Here is a 17,901-nt window from a genome sequence, read left to right as displayed (position 1 = left end):
TAAGGTCAATTAAGTCATAACTATAGTCTAAATGAAGTCTCATACAAATCTGGACATAACGTCAATTAGGTCATAGCTCACTGAATAACTTTAGATACTGTCGACCGAATCTAGATGTAAGGTCAAGCAAGATTTAAATATTTGACATATTGTCAACCATATATCGTCGTAAGGTACAACAAGTCAAAGCAAGTGAAAGAGAAAACATGCTGTCGGCCAAATTTCCGACGCAAAGTATATTAAGTTATAGCTTGCTGAATTACCCAGCTGATTTTTTTATGCCCCCCTTCGAAGAAGAGGGGGTATATTGCTTTGCTCATGTCGGTCTGTCTGTCTGTCGGTCGGTCGGTCCGTCCACCAGGTGGTTGTCAGACGATAACTCAAGAACGCTTGGGCCTAGGATCATGAAACTTCATTTAGGTACATTTATCATGACTCGCAGATGATCCCTATTGATTTAAAGGTCACTAGGTCAAAGGTCACAGGTGAAGGTCACAGTTACTGGAAATAGGCATTTTAAGGATTCAGCATGGTTCAAACAAGGGAAACAACTACTGTTTATGCATGTTCTTTTTGTTACAGCATTTGCCTCCCTTAATTCCATTTAAAATCTCATTTTACAGCAGAGATTCCAAATCTGACCTGTAAATGAGCCCCATATTTACTGCCAGTGCTAGGTTACCTTTTCCCATTTGATCATTCTTAAGTATTGTTATTGTAATGCTACGTTAGCGTTACCACCACCACCACCACCACCACCACCACAAAAAACGTATTCACACAATGGCTGCTACTACAACTTATAGCCCATATAGGGGGGCATGCATGTTTTACAAACAACCCTTGTTTACTAAATCTCGTTTTACGGTCAATGAAAGAAAAAGCTTACTGAATGGCAAACACTTTGTCAACCATACCTCGTCGTAAAGTAAATTAAGTCATAATATTCGAATATGCCTACGGAATTTTCAATCAAAAAGCGCCGTTAAGTCTTTTAAGTCATATCTTTTTAAATGGATAAACACAATGTCAACCAAATCTCAGAGTCAGACGTATACGTATCCACTTATTTATAAGGCTGTTGTCGTTTAAGCTGATCATAAAGACAATACTTCGTTCATTCCATAAGTTAATCATTTATTTTACAATCTTTTTAATGCTTGCAACTTAAGAGCAGCAGACGTTAAACTGCGTTTTATGAACATTGCTTCAGGGGCCGTCCATACAGTATGTCAAGCTGTTTTTTTTACACTTTTTAACCCCCCTCCCCCCTGTCACAGACTGTCACAAAATCTTGGACCCCCCACCCCACCCCGTGAAGTACGTCACAAACTCACACTTTCGAACATAGTTTTCTTTTAATTAATATATAATATATCAGATTTTTTATTGATTTGTTTGTGTGGTCAAAATGATGAAACCTGTTGTTTTATGACATATTGATATTGTTAAAGTGACTTGGCCACGCGCCCAGTACCTGTGCTTTATATATGCATTATCTTCATTTTCAGATCTGTAGTTTAAGAAGTTACATGTTTGTTTTTAAACATTTAAACATTTTGTAGAATCGGAACATACAACATTTTACACTTCACATTTGTACACAACAGATATTAAAATGTTGCATTTTTAAAATTCTCTGTTAAACAAATGAGCTGAACATTCAACACGTGCAACATTTTTGGTGATGAATACTATTGGCGGTCTTTCCCTTCCATAGACCCCACCCCTTCCCCATGTCACAAACTGTCACACTTTCTTACACCCCCTCCCCCACCTGGAGCGTGACATTCTTTATGGACAGCCCCTTAACTTCTGTCAAAATACGCATTTTGCTTTGTGTGTGTACACACATTCCTCCTATAAATGCGTTGATGAAATATAAGGAATAATTTACACCCACGATTTTTTTTTGCAGTTATGCACTCTCGTTTTGGCTAAAATCCAAATTATTAAGTGGCCAAATCTTCTGATCGGGATTGTATGGTGAGTAGCCCGTTGATATCAGAAATCAATGAACACTTTACAATTTATAACGACTACTCTGGATTTGAAATAAATCGACGAGTAAGAGGCATATCGACAGTATTTCGCATAAGTATAAAAACGCAAACAATTTCTTTCGACACTAGCCTTCAATACGATTCAAACTCAATCATACAAATATCGTTAACTTGCTGGTGAATTTATAAACAATACCATGTTTGTTTTTAATAATGCGTATAGCGAATTTTCATGTACATGTACATTCTTTACCATTTTACTTTTTAGCAGACAACTTTTTTCCCGCAAAAAGTGCCGTCGGGACAATTTTTGACCAGTATAATCATCAATACTTGATTGAGTGTTTACGATTAAACGCAGAGCCCTACATGTGAAGCAACAATTATATAAGTTATTGTTTAAATACAATTATATTTTGGTTAAATATAATTCCTTATTTGCCCCTTTAAAATGCTATTGTTTGTGAATATTTATGTGAAGGCTTTTGAAAATATCGATGTTTTATTAACAGAAAGCTTTTTTTGATATATGTTCGGGATGCCATGATTTGAAATTGTTTATGTTTTATATTTGAAATTATAGCCCTTTGATTTAGTAAAACTTCGGACTCATCGAAGAACAATCATTCCAAAATTAACTTCCGTGTCATGAAATATATAATAGTTGATTTTCACTATCTCTTCGGATATCAATAACTGAAACTTGAGGTTGAAGTGCGATTGTCAACGCTCACTGTTCAATCACAATGGATTTTTTTGCTGTGGGACAAAATAGAAGATAAATTCTAAAGTTTGATGATTTTATCACAGTTGTGATTACATGTGAACATATGCATTGTACATTTACAATAAAATAAAAGCAGCATTAAACAGTGAGATTTTCGAAAACGAAAATAAAAAATAAAACGAAAGTAGTAGAAAAAAGGAAGATTACATACCCAGAGGCATAATAATGAGATCAGAATTATTGTTGGTTTAAAAAGGAGAAAAGTGGCAAGGTACACAAATGTATCTATACTTAAGGAGTGAGGGTCGCATTGTCCGTGCTCCAATAGTGACCCTAAAGGACTGCCTTCGGCCTACCGTGGGCCAGTATGTGGAGGCGAGGATCGAGCCCGCCCTCTGGTACAAGGTTCTCATTCTCGACTCTATCTTCATAGACTGTGATCACAGGGCCATACACTGTAGCTGCGACAGTGATGAGAATGCGCGCGCACTTCATTCTCTGGAACCAGCGGCGTTGACACTTGAGGTTGTGGCAGAATTCTTTAGTGATAAAGGTAAATAACTGTTATTTTTCTGTTTCAAGAATCAGTCAGTCAGCTCGTTTGTTTGTACGTTTGTACATATTCATCAGGATCGTATCTGGGCTTACACATGTAAGCATATGCGTACAGTTTGTAAAATGAAAACGCTAAAACCGCAATTACAAAAGCCCGCCGTATATGTTTTGTCATTCATTGTAAACAAAAATTTAGATAGATAAGGTATTGTATATTCTCATAAATGCATCTAAGACGTTCCGGGGGATTTTTACAACAGGAGCATGACCACTTAACGTACTAGCAATTATGCTTATACTCAAAATACGCCCCGAAACAACCCAGCTTATGTAAGCTGCCATGTTGACTCTTCCCGGTCCGTTCAAATGCTTTCATCTTGCTCGTTCCCTTGCGATGAATTTAAATGGGTTAGCATACATGAGCACAGCGTGCTTATGGTGACATTTGTCCGTCAATTATTGTTCGTCATCGACATTTACTAAACGACCAATCTAAACCAAAGTTTTTGTCAATTTTACCTTGAGTATTGTTCTTATGATATCTAACCCAAATGGGGCAATTTGATGTCAACAGCTTCAACAAAGTCAACTTAAACAAGAAATGTGTTTGTCAGAAACACTATGTACCTTCTGCGCCGCTTTGATTTTTTTACCTTTGACCTTGAAGGAAGACCTTGACCTTAACCTTTCACCACTCAAAATGTGCAGCTCCACGAGATACACATGCATGCCAAATATGAAGTTCCCATCTTCAATATTGCAAAGGTTATGACAAAATATTAAAGTTTGGGCAAACAAACCAACAGACCAACAGACAGGGCAAAAAAATATGTCTCCCACTATAGTGGTGGGGGACATAAAAATATATTGTGGTCACATCAAAGCGAAACTTGCACAGTCCTGTGTTGAAATTCCACTTTATTGTGTAGCTTGTGACAACACCTTTGCTTGTTTAAAAATACTTGTTTTTATGATAGCTTACTCACACTTGGCAATGCTTGTTCAAACGCCTCATCAATGTCAGCTTTAAAAAATAACATGTGGCCAAACCAATACGAAACTTGCCAAGTCTCTTGTTTAAATTCCTTGTAATGGTGTAGTACGTAACACAACTTTTGCGTTTTCAGATTATACATTTGGAGATGGGCATTTCTACGACTTCGATCCAAACGTTGATGATTTGTTTGAAACAAGTCGAAATATTGTTATTCATTTGCGGTGTGTTGACAACGAAGACATGATTATATGTGAAGAAATATTGAAATTAATACACGTTTTTGTTTTGCCTGACATTCGGTTCCTTTTAAAACACCGCCATGTGCTTCTGAAGGCAAAAACTGAAATCGAGATGTATCACGTCCATGTTGAAAAAAGAATTGAGCACACCGATGAAACGAAAAGGAATTCGGAAAAAGCGCTTAGAAGAAGAAGAGAACAGATTCTTAAAACTGGACAGTTTGATAGCCAGAAGTATGTTTCGACTCTAAACGACGACTTTCTGCAAATATTGTTGAAACACATATGTAAAGACATAATCTTATGGAATGAGTATTTAGAAGTAAAACAAAAAGAAATCCAACAATTAAGAGATTCGGCAAACGAAACGGACATTCATGTGTTGAGTAAAGCTAGGTCAGAACGAGAAATTGTCGTGAAAGCCGTAAACAGGTCTATTATAGCGCGAGAAGAAATAAAAAATGTGCTCGGTAGAAGTCACGTCAAGAGGAAATTTCGACGCCAGATAAGCAGACTATCGGATGAACATAGTGCTTACATGAATGAAACTAAGTCTATAGATAAGTTAAATGGATCCATAAGAGATTTAATTTATTCAAAAATCAAGATCTCAAGTGTCCGGGAAGCAGTTTTGTTAACTATACAAGAAGTTGACTCAGACGGTAAGTCGTATGGTTTCAACATTAAGAAAAGTGCATTTGAAAATGAAACCGATTTCTTTGATTCTCGTGCAAGTAAGTTGCCAAAAGACTGGACGACTCTGGATGAGCAAGTGAAAGATGTATTGAACAAAGTAAGCCTGAAATCAAAGTATGCCACGTTTTGTGAACGAATTAAAGATCAGTGTCGGCGTTTGGGAAAGGACAAAGAGTTATTTGCAGGACGACCATCATTTCTTGAACCGTTAACCAAATCGATGGAGGAGTTAATTACAAGGACTGGGAATTCTAGCGTCGATAGACGTGCCTCAAAATCTAGGAACGGATCTTGTAAACCGTCTCCTGAGATAATTGGCGTTGAAAAGAGAAAACAAAGTTTCTCCTCAATTTGGTCAATGGGTAGCATATCCAAAACTGACTGCCAACGTATTTGCAAAGATATCAGCAATCATATAATGGAAATGGCCGAAGAAATTTCCAAAGAGTTTCCTCACAGCCAGCAAAACAATTTCGTGAATAAAGTTTACGTGTGCTACGAGCAAAACCTTGCGGATGAGTTAATGCGGGACATGTGTGATGTGTACGAACAAAGCTACAAAGCTCAATGCTTTAGTTTGGCAGACTGGTTGAAAAGAAATTCTGTATCAGTGGGTAATTTAGAGGAGGAAATTTTACGAAAATTCACGTGTTCCTCTTTAGATTATGATGACGACGATGATGAAGATGAAATAGCTGCTGGGGAGAAAGGCAATACAAGGCGCATGGCAAAGCCGACAGAAGATACCACTGACGCAAAATTACAGTGTGCACAACACGAAGATCTAGTTCAGTCGTTAATCAGAATTTTAGACGTTTCAATGAAGGAGGCGGAACAAGAAAGATGTGTTTGTGGGCCTCAAACAGACGAAATTATGTCTCAGTATTTGGAACCATCGATTGCAAGTTCAAATGGCGTTCCTAATAACGGTTGTGCTCGTGGGGAAGAATACGCGGCGTTATCGGAAAACGACTGTTTAGAAACGCATACATATGTTAATGAATTGGATTTATTGAGAAGGGAATTTTACACGATCTTCAAGCATTTTTACGAGATAGTTGACGAGGAGCAAGTGGCAGTTTCATATTTCAGCAAATTACGTACCTTTACAAGAGCAGTCAAATGTATCGAGGAGCAGATTTCCAAACACCAGACTACAACGACAGATCTTTGTGCCGATGACTTGCTAGATGTTCTGATTCTCCTTTTGCGAAAGCTTGAACCACAAAAGTTCCTACAGTTATATGCGCACCTGAATCTTCTTATTCACCTCAGTCCCCAGTTCATGCAGGGAAACGCCCACGACTATTCTCTTGTCACCATCAGCGTGGCTTATCAGTACCTCTTTGAGCAACAGCTGCTGAATAAAACCCCAAAATCATAGGGTTTTTTGTAATGTGATGTACTAAACGTACTTTACATTAATAAGTGCCTTTAAGCGGATAAAGTACCCAGTTGATACATTGCACAGGATATAATATGAGTTTTTGGAACATTTTTAACTGCTGAATATTTGACATATTTACCTTTGTCTATTTAGTTAGTGGACGTTGTTACTTAAGCAGTTTATTTTGTCCACGATAATTCAGTTTCTGTTAATATATTATATAACTGTAATTTATACTATACGGCATTGTATTTTACAAGCGCGTGCTATTACAGGTAATCGTTGATTCAATTGACGCTATTGTCGGACCCTTCAATTTTCGACTCTAAGTTTTCGGCCACCTGTATATTGTGAATATTTTTCGTATCTAAGTTTTCGGACACGAACACAAATAATTATTTTTAAGTGTCCGAAAACATAGAGTAATTACGGTAGCTCATCAGATCTTAAAGTACTCAAAACGGAGCTTATCTGGTTAGTCACCATCTGTTGTGCGTCGTCATTATATGCTATCAATAGTTAACAAACCAGGTACATGTATTATTAATTTGACGTATGTGAGCGGCGCAGAGCCATGTGGGACCTTTTTTATCCATAGAAACCTGTTGTCATTGTTTTCTCATATAATCATTAAAGGGATCTTTTCACGCTTTGGTAAATTGACAAAATTGAAAAAAGTTGTTTCAGATTCGCAAATTTTCGTTTTAGTTATGATATTTGTGAAGAAACAGTAATACTGAACATTTACCATGGTCTAATAAAGCCATTATATGCATCTTTTGACGATTTTAAAACCTAAAAATTATAAAGCGTTGCAACGCGAAACGATTGAATAATTTGGAGAGTTCTGTTTTTGTCGTTAAATTTTGTGAAACTACGAAGATTGCTTATATAAGGTATAAAATACGGCAAGTATGTGTTCTCGGCGAAATAGCTCAGTAGGCTAAAGCGTTTTTACTTCAGGACTCTGACAGGACTCCAGGGGTCACTGGTTCGAAACCTGCTCCGGGCAATGTTCTTTTCCTTTTTTTAATTTTATTCTTGATTTTTTACTGGAGCTTTTACGATCCAATGTTTACATTTATCAATATAAAGCATTTAATGAATAAGTTAAAAAATGCCAAAATCTGTGAAAAGGCCCCTTTAATTAGCTCGTTTTTGTACGTGTTTTTAACCTTTGTCGTTAACGAATTTTTTAATTATGTTGGTTTCCATGGTAATATTTTTTATATTTTAAAATCATCTTATAACGTTACTTATGTCAAAGTTTTTTAAAAATATAAAAAAATTGCGTCGGTAAATGACTTTATGCTCAGCCTACAAATTACATTCACTCAATACGTTTACTCAAAACAGTTCTAACGTAATACTATCATTTTTAATAATACCTCGATTCTTTATCGCCTGATTATGTAAAAACTTGGAATATAACACATTAAATACTGTATAATATTTCATAAAAATTATATTCAAAATATTGGCAATAATGGGCGATGAGTGACGCGCACTGTATTAAATATGAAAACACGAAAAGTATCCAAAGTAAGGAACAGCTATTAGAATAGCAAATAGCTATTATTCGATTATTTGTTGGTGTCCCGTATGTTTACGTATGACCCCTTTGCCCTTACTTAAACAGACCATAAACAATATTTTTCATGAAAAAATCTAATTATTGTCATAGGAAATTGCTATAATTTTTCGTTGTTTCCCGTATTTTTTGTCCGAAATGTTGTAATTATCATAAATCTGTTTCATAACATATACATTTTTACATTCGATTTTGACTGAAATGCAATATTCATCAATTATTGAATTTATACAATACACATGTTTGAAATAAAAATAAAATGAAAATCCATTTCATCAGGAATTCGAAAGTTTTGTGTTGAAAATTTTACTTTTCTACAGTAGTTCAGAGAAAAATGTTGAAAAAAAAGAAAAATTGGGGGGCTGACGGGATGACGTATCGTCTTATTTGCAATGGGCAGTGTTGTTTGTTACTATTAATAAGCTATCGGCATACATGTTCCATACTTTCGGTTTGTGTTCATTTGTTCGTGGTACGACCAATTTAAATAACTGATTAGAAATATTTGCCCGGAAAGCACGATAAATTCAGCAAGAAGTCTGTTATTCATCGGTGACAAACTTGCTCTCTTCCTTTCAAATTGATAAACATTAATAATCTAATTGATGAATGGCAGTTTAGTCACCATGATCAAACAACTTTGAAAACGATTCTTTACACGTTTATTATATCCTTATAAGGACAACCTTAAGCTCTTCTAGAGTAAAAATATCACGTTTGAGAATGACTGTTGCTGAATGAAATTGTTGACTCCATTAACTTGTAAAAATATGCATTCGGCGTTTAAAAAAAGTTACCTTAGTCGATTGTTACAGGGCACCGGTGTTAAACGTGCTTAAAACCGTTTTGATGTGTAGGGCAAAACCAGAGCAAGTGGCTTTCGACTCGTAATATACGAACAATTGAATCACTTCCGTTGTTATGGATGCATATAGTATGTGTTTCAAGTGGTTTATTCTTTCTTTGACCCAGACTGCGGTGCAAGTTGTTGCTGATTTACAGACTGAAGTGCCTGTCCCATTGTATGTAGCGCTTGCGTTTTCATTATACTGAGCATACATTACATACCAAAGCATACGATCCATTTAGAAATCCGGGGTGTGGTTGAACACTTTTCTCAAATCAATTCTATTACATATCATTATTGCGAATTGCTCAAAGCAAAAGTTCACAAATACTTACATCGCGGCTTTCGTTCCGCTGGCATTCAAGTCAAAGTTATATGCACAAAGTGAGGGTGACAGCCTGTTATAGACAAATCCGACAAAATAGCAAGAGATATCAATATAATATAGACTTATTTTAGTAAATGGAAACAAACTGTTAACCTGTTATGATATTTGGATTTAGACAACAAGTTGTTTCTTGTTTCATTTCTTCCAACCAAGTTACATTTCATTGGGAATGTGTTGTACTGTTTCTGTCTACAGTACGACAGAATGGCAAGCACTGGCTGACTGTTAACCCATTCATGCCTAGCGTCTAGAAAAAAGGCCTTGGTAAAGAGCGTAGACCCAGATGCATAATGCGGCGTCTCATCAGGGTCTGCGCTGTTTGCTTATAGGAATTTCTGTAAGAAATATTCTAAATATAGAAATAAATATATTAGACATCCCTAATTTTGGAAATAAACTGATCAAATTTAGAAGGATGGGAGAGTCCACTAGGAACAAATGGGTCAAACAAAAATGTGCAACAGGTGGGGAAAACTTAACTACTGCCGTTGTAGGTAATACATTGCGAGATTCTATGTTCGGCAAAAAATGCTGCATCAGTCTTATTGGAACAATGTGCTTTTAAGTTCATCACCGACGAAACCCATCATTGGAATGAGGTCGAAACTCATAGCAAATGCCATGAATTTTCATGGAGACCTACACGCTACGAACGTGACATTAGGTCGCATGATATATAGGTGGTGTGGTAGTCGAGTGGTAACACTCTGGTCTACCATTCCAGAGGTCCCCGGTTCAATCCTTTGCCGGGCCACTGGAAATTTCAGAAATGCTTCAAGTGTTTCCCACCCAACTAGAGATGTACTGGTATGAAACCCAAGTAATTCTCGAGTGTATCGGTGCTATACACTGAGCACGTAAAAGAACTAAGGGATCTATTCGCAAAGAGCTAGGGTATCGCACCCGGATTTCTTGTATCTCAATACTGTCTTTTCTGCTTGCTGTCTCTTCCGCAAAAACCAAAGTACCCCATTTGAAATAAGAGCTTGCACTTTCATGGGTTAACCTTGACTGCAAGGTCAAAAGAAATACTACAATATAATACAAAATCCACCGAGCATTGGATACAAACGTGCGCATTGTTATACAACAAACCAGTTGACCAGAGGTGACTAGGTTTAATCATATACGTGAATACCATGACATAAGCATGCATGCTAAACGATATATCCGATAACTATCCATGTAATCGGATATCCGTCCATTCGTTGAAATCCTTAAGAGCTACGCTTATGTATACAAATATGTATATCTATGTGATATATGCTATCACGTTTTAAAGTTCTCTCCCAAAGAGGAAGGCTGGATGTTGTTATCTTCACCCACTATTTAACTACTGATATCATGTTTTACTACTAACCTAATAAGCTTTTTTTCTCATGTAAGCCTATGATATGTCAGATATGTATTTACAAATATTTACGATACGAGATATTTGAAATGTGCTTGCACTATAAACAATCACGTAAACAGGAAGGGGCGTTTTATTCCTTCTCAAAAACGAAAAGGTCCAGGAGGTCTTTAATGTTGGGTAAAGTGATATGTCCCTGATTGTCAATGGATGAATCTAAGCATAGAGTGTTTATATGGTTCTATAAAATGTATATCTTCATGTATATATCTATAAAATATCATGACAGAAAGCCAGTGTAGCATAACGGCGCGGTCTTTATATTTGTATTTCCTAAGACCCAGGCTCGCATAGAATGTTAATAAATATGTGTATAAACTGAAATTATTGACAAACATTGTTGTTCTGTTTTTGTTAGGCTTTTTTGTTTGGTGTTGAGTTGTTTTGTTTTTTTGTTTTTTCGTTTTAATCATACTTATATCATTTCCTTAAAATATAGCGACGTAAAAAGGTTAAGACATGACAAAAAACTATTTGTATTTGGCTGCGTCATCATGCACAAATGTGGCGTGAGTTTTTTTCTTTTTTGTTGGCTCACCACTCAATCAGTTCAGAATGAATTTCGGAGATTTGCTGCTTACTTCCTAATTGAACATTTCGCGATTTGTACTACATAAAATCGTGTCGAGTCAACCTAAAACAGAACGCACATAATGTTATACTAATTATACATGTTTGTTGAAGAATCCTTTTTTAATAAAAGTTTAAATACATATTCCTGTTATTTATCGAATTTAACACGTGTATCTCGAGCTTTAATGCGTGCTTTCTTTTGCTTAAAGGAACATGCTCACTGATTCTCAAATTGACATTTTTTCATTAGTTCTGATTAGGCGCGGTAGACCTTTGCTTGTTAAACATTTTTTATGGAAGACAACTCTTTAAAAAAAAATCAGATAATAGTTGCAAAATTGTCTCCCATATTCATGTTGGCACTCAAAGCGGGCCATTGTGCATCGAATTAAATAAATTTTAACTAATGAAGGAATTAATAGTGTGTGTGTTAATAATGCTATGCAAATTATACATCAAGCATTCAAGCAAAGGTCTACCGCGCCTTATCAGAACTAGTGAAAAAAAAAGCTAGCTTTTAGAGATCGCTAACATGTGACGCAGACAGTTTTTAACATTTATAACAGTCCCTGATTGAAACAATTCTAATTCAAACGTGTAATCGGTTTTTCATAAAAACACAGTTGATTAATTTTAAGATTAACTGAAAAAAGGCGCTTATTGTAATGAAATATTTTGGTTGACAATGCTAGCATTATTAAGAATAAAACATTAATATATGCGAATTATTTTTCCATGGTTAAATGATTATTGGCTATAAGAATATCGTTTAGTATAGTAAAACGAAAAATATAAGTATAGAAATGATAGACTCCAGAAAAAAATTATCAGGAGCGAAATTGATGTTATAGTCAATTACTCTTTTAATTCAAAACAGAACAGATAGTTTATTTGCGACTTAGGCATATACAGCGCATTGTCGTTTATTAAGGACAAGTGGCCAATTGTGTGTGCAATATAGGACAATACATACAACACTACGCTAAACATGAAATAGTATTAAAGCTCGAGTCATTGCTATAGGTCAATGGAAAGCTTGCATAACCTGATAAAATATAAGAAATTACAACATGAATGGTACGCTAATACGCCAGTGGCGAAAATCAAGATTTCGCTGACAGAGGCTGGACTAGCAAAATCTTATTTGAATATTAAAAAGTAATATCAAGAAAAGTCCAATCGCTTATGCCACTGAGAATATTGCTTAGATTTCAAGTAATATACTGTATTATTTTATTTAAAACAAACGGTTCACATGTATATTTGAGCGGTTTTACAATTGATAAAATGAGAGCCTGAACTTTTGAAATGCTATACAAACAAGTCCTTGTACGAAGAATTCCTAAGAAGCGAAGGAATTTGTGAAAGTGAGAACTCGTTGAGTAAACGAATAGTGACACGTAGAAAGGTCTATTTTTTAGCAAAACGAACTTGCCCAACATTCATTTATATACTTCTAAGACATTTATTTGTATATTTATTATTCAAAGTATGAATTTGGTTAACGCTAAAAGGGTTATTTGGTGGATAGTGTCCTGGTGAAAACACTGCATATTTGATAACACAAAATAGCTAGTGTAGCTTGATACCCATCGCATTATGTCGTCCGAGCCAATAAGGCCATTCATATTGTAATTAGTAAAATTTACAGTTTTACATATAGTGTTTAGCTTGAAAGCATAAGGTTCAATCACTACGCCACGGTGACTTGCGATTACCAGTGTGACTTTGACCTTTGACAGGCAGTGTTCTCCGTACAATAGTGGTCATGATAGGCGTGTCAACTAGCGGCCGACTGACAGAGTTACTGTCATGGATTGTAACAATATGAGGGTCACTTACCTTTAAGTATGACATTGTTCATTGAGCTAGGGACCAACGATTTGTACGCGGCATTTTGTCATATAATAAAGAATATTTGTGCTAAGTTATTCTTTTTTAACCGTCGGATTAATGATGAAGTTACAGTCTGCAGTCTCTATGTTGCTAATATGTGAAAATTTACTAGTACCTTCATGGTCAATTTGACCTAAGGGACTGTCCAACAGATTTTGGCATGTATTAAAGCTTGTCATTAACTGCTTAAAATGCTTTATATTGATAAATTTAAACATTTGAACTAAAAATCTCCAGTAAAAAAAATAAGAATACAAATTTAAAAAAGAAGAAAAAACGTTAACCTCCACAGGGCTCGAACCACTGACCAATAGAGTCATGGAGTTATGGAGTAAAATGTCTCCCGACATTACAACTCGACCATCCACACTCACGTCAAATGTAAAGATATTTTTTAGCTATATAAGCAATCCTCGTAGTTCCCCAAAATATCGATTCGCGTCGAACGACGCTTTGGACTGTTGGACGGTCCCTTTAAGACGTTTTTAGAGAATTTGCGTTCGATAAAATGTCTCCACATTGCAAACCTTTTTGACAACGTATCTGGTGTCTGATCAATGACGAAGTAACTGTGTAAACAAGCGGCATCATGCCTATATGTGACCTTTTTATCTTAATTTGTCCATTAAAGAGACCTTTTCACGTTTTGGTGAATTGACAAAATTAAAAAAATGTTTCAGATTCGCAAATTTCGTTGTTGTTATGATATTTGTAAGAAAACAGTAATACTGAACAGTTATCATGCTCTATAATATCCATTATATGCATCTTTTGACGATTAAAATCCCTGAAAATTATAACGCGTTGCAACGCGAAACGCTTGAAAAATTTGGAGAGTTTTGTTGTTGCCGTTATATTTGTGATACTGCGAAAACTGCTTATTTAAAGGATAAAATACATCACTCATTGTATGAGCACGTATGGCCGAGTGGTGTAAGCAATTGACTTTACACCACAGGGGGTTCGAGCCAAGTTGAGGATTCTTTTTTTCTTTCTTTAATTTTATTCTTGTTTTTTTAATGGAGCTTTTTAGATCCAATGTTTACATGTATCAATATAAAACATTTTATGACAAACTTCAATACATGCCAAAATCTGTGAAAAGGTCCCTTTAAGGTAGGGGCACGTGTCTTGCATACGTCACGCAATCTCCTATGCTAAAGTCATTTGAGAGAGTGAGCAACGTATTTATTTCATTATTAACCCATTTATGCCTAGTGGACTCTCCCATCCTTCTAAATTGGATCAATTTATTTCCAAAAATAGGGATGTCTAGTATATTTATTTCTATATTTAGAATATTTCTTACAGAAATTCCTTTAAGCAAACAGCAAAGACCCTGATGAGACGCCCCATCATGCGGCGTCTCATCTGGGTCTAGGTGTTTACCAATGCATTTTTTCTAGACGCTAGGCATAAGTGGGTTAAATGGTTGATTGCGTCTTTTTCTAATTAAATACATACTTTAAATCGCAAATTTGGTATACAGGTATTTGAACCCAAATTGAATAAGTATCGAATATAAAGCTGGGTTAATGAGGCTAATTCAATGCATTAAATTAATTGAAAATGTATACCATGTAAAAGGAATAAGAAAAACAGATAATACAAAGTGTATTACCGTACTTGTGGTTAGTAGTTCTGATGCACTAAACATGTCATATCAAAGGAAATTAAATGTTGAAATGCATTTATGAAGAATTGAACATCAATGGTTGTCATGGTTGCATTTTTTTATTTTGCATTGTCGGCTTATTTCGGTGTAAACGTGTGGTATTGGTTTCTAACTGCGGAATGTAATTTAACTTCGGAAGTAATTATCAAGCGAAACGGAGATATGAGATAAAATCTAGCACGCGAAGAATTCGTCCGTGAGTTTTCAATGGCGAATGTGTGCACTACTGACATATTTGTAGTCGAATAAAGGTGTTTATGATTTATATCATATTCGTATGTTAACGCTGCAAAGATTGAGATGCTAATCGTGTATTCGTTACGCAAGGATTCATCAGAAACTGTTGCTTTACTGCTTTCGAGACATGAGGTAGTATTTTACATTCGGTAAATTTTGGGGGGATTTGTTGATTACCGAGATTTCTCTATGCTAGTACGTCCCTGTCACATTAAAAAGGATTTAGTTTGAAAAAAAAGCAAAATGGTGAGCTCTTGTTATTTATGGTATTTTAAATAAAATGTTTCTCAGATTTCCATGTAACAGTTCATTAAACTCAGTCAGTTGTATCGCCAATGACTTCTGAAGAATTAAGATGTGCTTGTATCGTCAATGACTTCTGAAGCATTAAGATGTGCGTGTAGTATGTCTAAATGTAAAATATGAAAAACTCTTACGGGCGTGTATCAAGTTGAAACTTTGTAAGCAGCTTAATATATAATGAACTGTTTGAACATGAAAATAACAATTGAACGTTTCCTTTTTACCAACATATTTTCGTTTCCGTCCGTGTTACATTTTATATCAGGGGCTGGGCTGATATGAATTCAATAGTATCATGTACGCATGTGATTCTCTTACATATGCATGTATTGTATTGTTGTTGTTGTTGTTGTTTTTTCAATATAAGAGATTGGATTGATGGGTCATTAGTTCGGTATGTAAAATAAGCCTGTATAATTGTTAATGGGTTATTTAACGCCAATATGACGTTACTTGTAATATAGGGCTTCAATCGTTTGAGACAATATTGCCCAAATATAATGGTAACTAAATAGCTTAAAGGAGCCTTTTCACGTTATGGTAAATTGACCAAAAATGTTTTAGATTCGCAAATTTTCGTTGTAGTCATAATATGTGTGAGGAAACAGTAATACTGAATATTTACCATGCTCTAAAATATCAACTTTATGCAGCTTTTGACGATTTAAAAACCTGAAACTTATAAAGCGTTGCAACGCGAAACGATTGAATAATATGGAGATTTCTATTGTTGTCGCTATATTTTGGGATACAACGAGGATTGCTTATATAAAGTATAAAATACATCACTCATTGTATGAACACGGATGACCGAGTGGTCTAAGCGTTAGACTTTTACTCCAGGGGTCAGTGGTTCGAGCCCAGTTGAGGATTACTTGTTTCTTTCTTTAATTGTTTTCTTGTTTTTTACTGGAGCTTTTTAGATCCAATGTTAATATTTATCAATATAAAGAATGACAAACTTCAATACATACGAAAATCTGTGTAAAGGCCCTATTAAGCCAGAATACTTGTTAGGCTCTGTACTGCTCTGTAAGGCTATTTGTACGTTTTGACCATTACAGCCCATATTATATTATATAATAATGAGACATAATTGATATTTTCAGACAATATTGGAAACCCCTCCATATCAAGAAATGGTTCTCATATCTGTAACACCAGGCCACAATGTATCTGAAAGGCGTCAACTACAAAGTCCGGAAACGCGCATCTCGCCAATCCCCTAAATGCAGCCTTAAGGAGGAGTGACGCTAATATAAAATTTTCGCCCCTCCTGCAAATATTCTGACAGCGGGCATTTTGGTGATTGTTGCATTATTTCATAAACACTTATCCATCCAACATACGGAAAAACGCTTAGTTCTAATAAAACCCGTCGCTCCAATACACTGAAAGGTGTCATATTCTCCATCCATCATACGGAAAAGCGCTTAGTTTTAATAAAACCCGTCGCTCTAATACACTGAAATGTGTCATATTATCCATTCAACATACGGAAAAGCGCTTAGTTCTAATAAAACCCGTCGGTCCAATACACTGAAAAGTGTCATATTCGAGTAATGCTGTTAATTTCGCACAAACCATCTTGTACTAATTCAGAGAGCCACCATTTTGAGGATTATTGCTCAGTTCTACAACGAACAAGTCCGCGGACTTATGAACAGCGTTCTGCCCATGAGGAGACATGCTCCTGTACATCGCACGAGGACCAGACGTCAAACGTTCGGATGAAATCTACCTCGAGAGGTGCTTCCTTCCCAATATCGGCTCCTATTTCGAGCATCGAGTGGAACCGGGACTCTGGTTCAAGACTCTTACGTTGGATTCCATCTTTGTGGACTGTACTGAACGCTCTGTGTCTTGGATTTCTAGGGATGACAGTGAAGCTATAAAACTGCATAATGGGATACTGGAACAAACTTTACATGCAGTGCAAGAAGTCTTTAGAAATAAAGGTAACTTGAAATTTTGAAATTCAACAGATAACCTTCCAGACGTTTATCAAATACGTTACCTGTCATTTAAATAAAACTATGTTTGCAGTTCAAGTGGTTTTCAGATGCGTTACCTGTCATTTGAATAAAACTATGTTTGCAGTTCAAGTGGTTTTCAGTGTTTATTTCCTAAGTTAAGAAATAAAGGCAGATGCTTAAATTAAAAAATATGCCATTTCAAATAACATAACATGTAAAAGAAGTGCATATACCTGTCGTTATGAATTGTTATCATTACCTTTTGAACTGCAAAGGTAGGTAGGTGATAATTCCAGCGATACACATTTGCAGAATGAATTGTGTGTTCCAGTATGCAATGGTGATTTTCAACATAAAAGGGACGTAGACACCGCTGTCTGTTGCAAAGTGTATTATTGAA

General features: G+C 35.7%; 2 protein-coding genes across 7 annotated transcripts in view; both read left to right on the top strand.

Moving 5' to 3' along the window:
• Positions 1 to 17,901, top strand: part of LOC127838840 (uncharacterized) — a 134,603-nt gene that overhangs the window by 11,997 nt on the left and 104,705 nt on the right. The window lies entirely within an intron of this gene.
• LOC127838847 (uncharacterized) overlaps positions 1,961 to 17,901 on the top strand; it is a 19,393-nt gene continuing 3,452 nt past the window's right edge. The window contains exons 1-2 of one of the 5 annotated variants that reach the window (XM_052366852.1): positions 1,961 to 3,283; positions 16,635 to 17,213. In XM_052366852.1, coding sequence (XP_052222812.1) covers positions 3,010 to 3,283; positions 16,635 to 16,705 — 345 coding nt within the window. In that variant the 5' untranslated portion in view covers positions 1,961 to 3,009 and the 3' untranslated portion in view covers positions 16,706 to 17,213. Of the gene's footprint in view, positions 3,284 to 4,412; positions 8,478 to 15,015; positions 15,355 to 15,830; positions 15,920 to 16,634; positions 17,484 to 17,901 lie in introns of those variants that run through there. The other 4 variants (XM_052366850.1, XM_052366848.1, XM_052366849.1 and 1 more) reach the window with 4 other exon arrangements.

This window comes from Dreissena polymorpha, chromosome 7 (assembly GCF_020536995.1).
Source record: "Dreissena polymorpha isolate Duluth1 chromosome 7, UMN_Dpol_1.0, whole genome shotgun sequence".
In the NCBI taxonomy this organism is placed as follows: Eukaryota; Metazoa; Mollusca; class Bivalvia; order Myida; family Dreissenidae; genus Dreissena; species Dreissena polymorpha.
The sequence above is the reverse complement of the archived record's forward strand: the minus strand, read 5'-3'. Positions and strand labels throughout refer to the sequence as shown.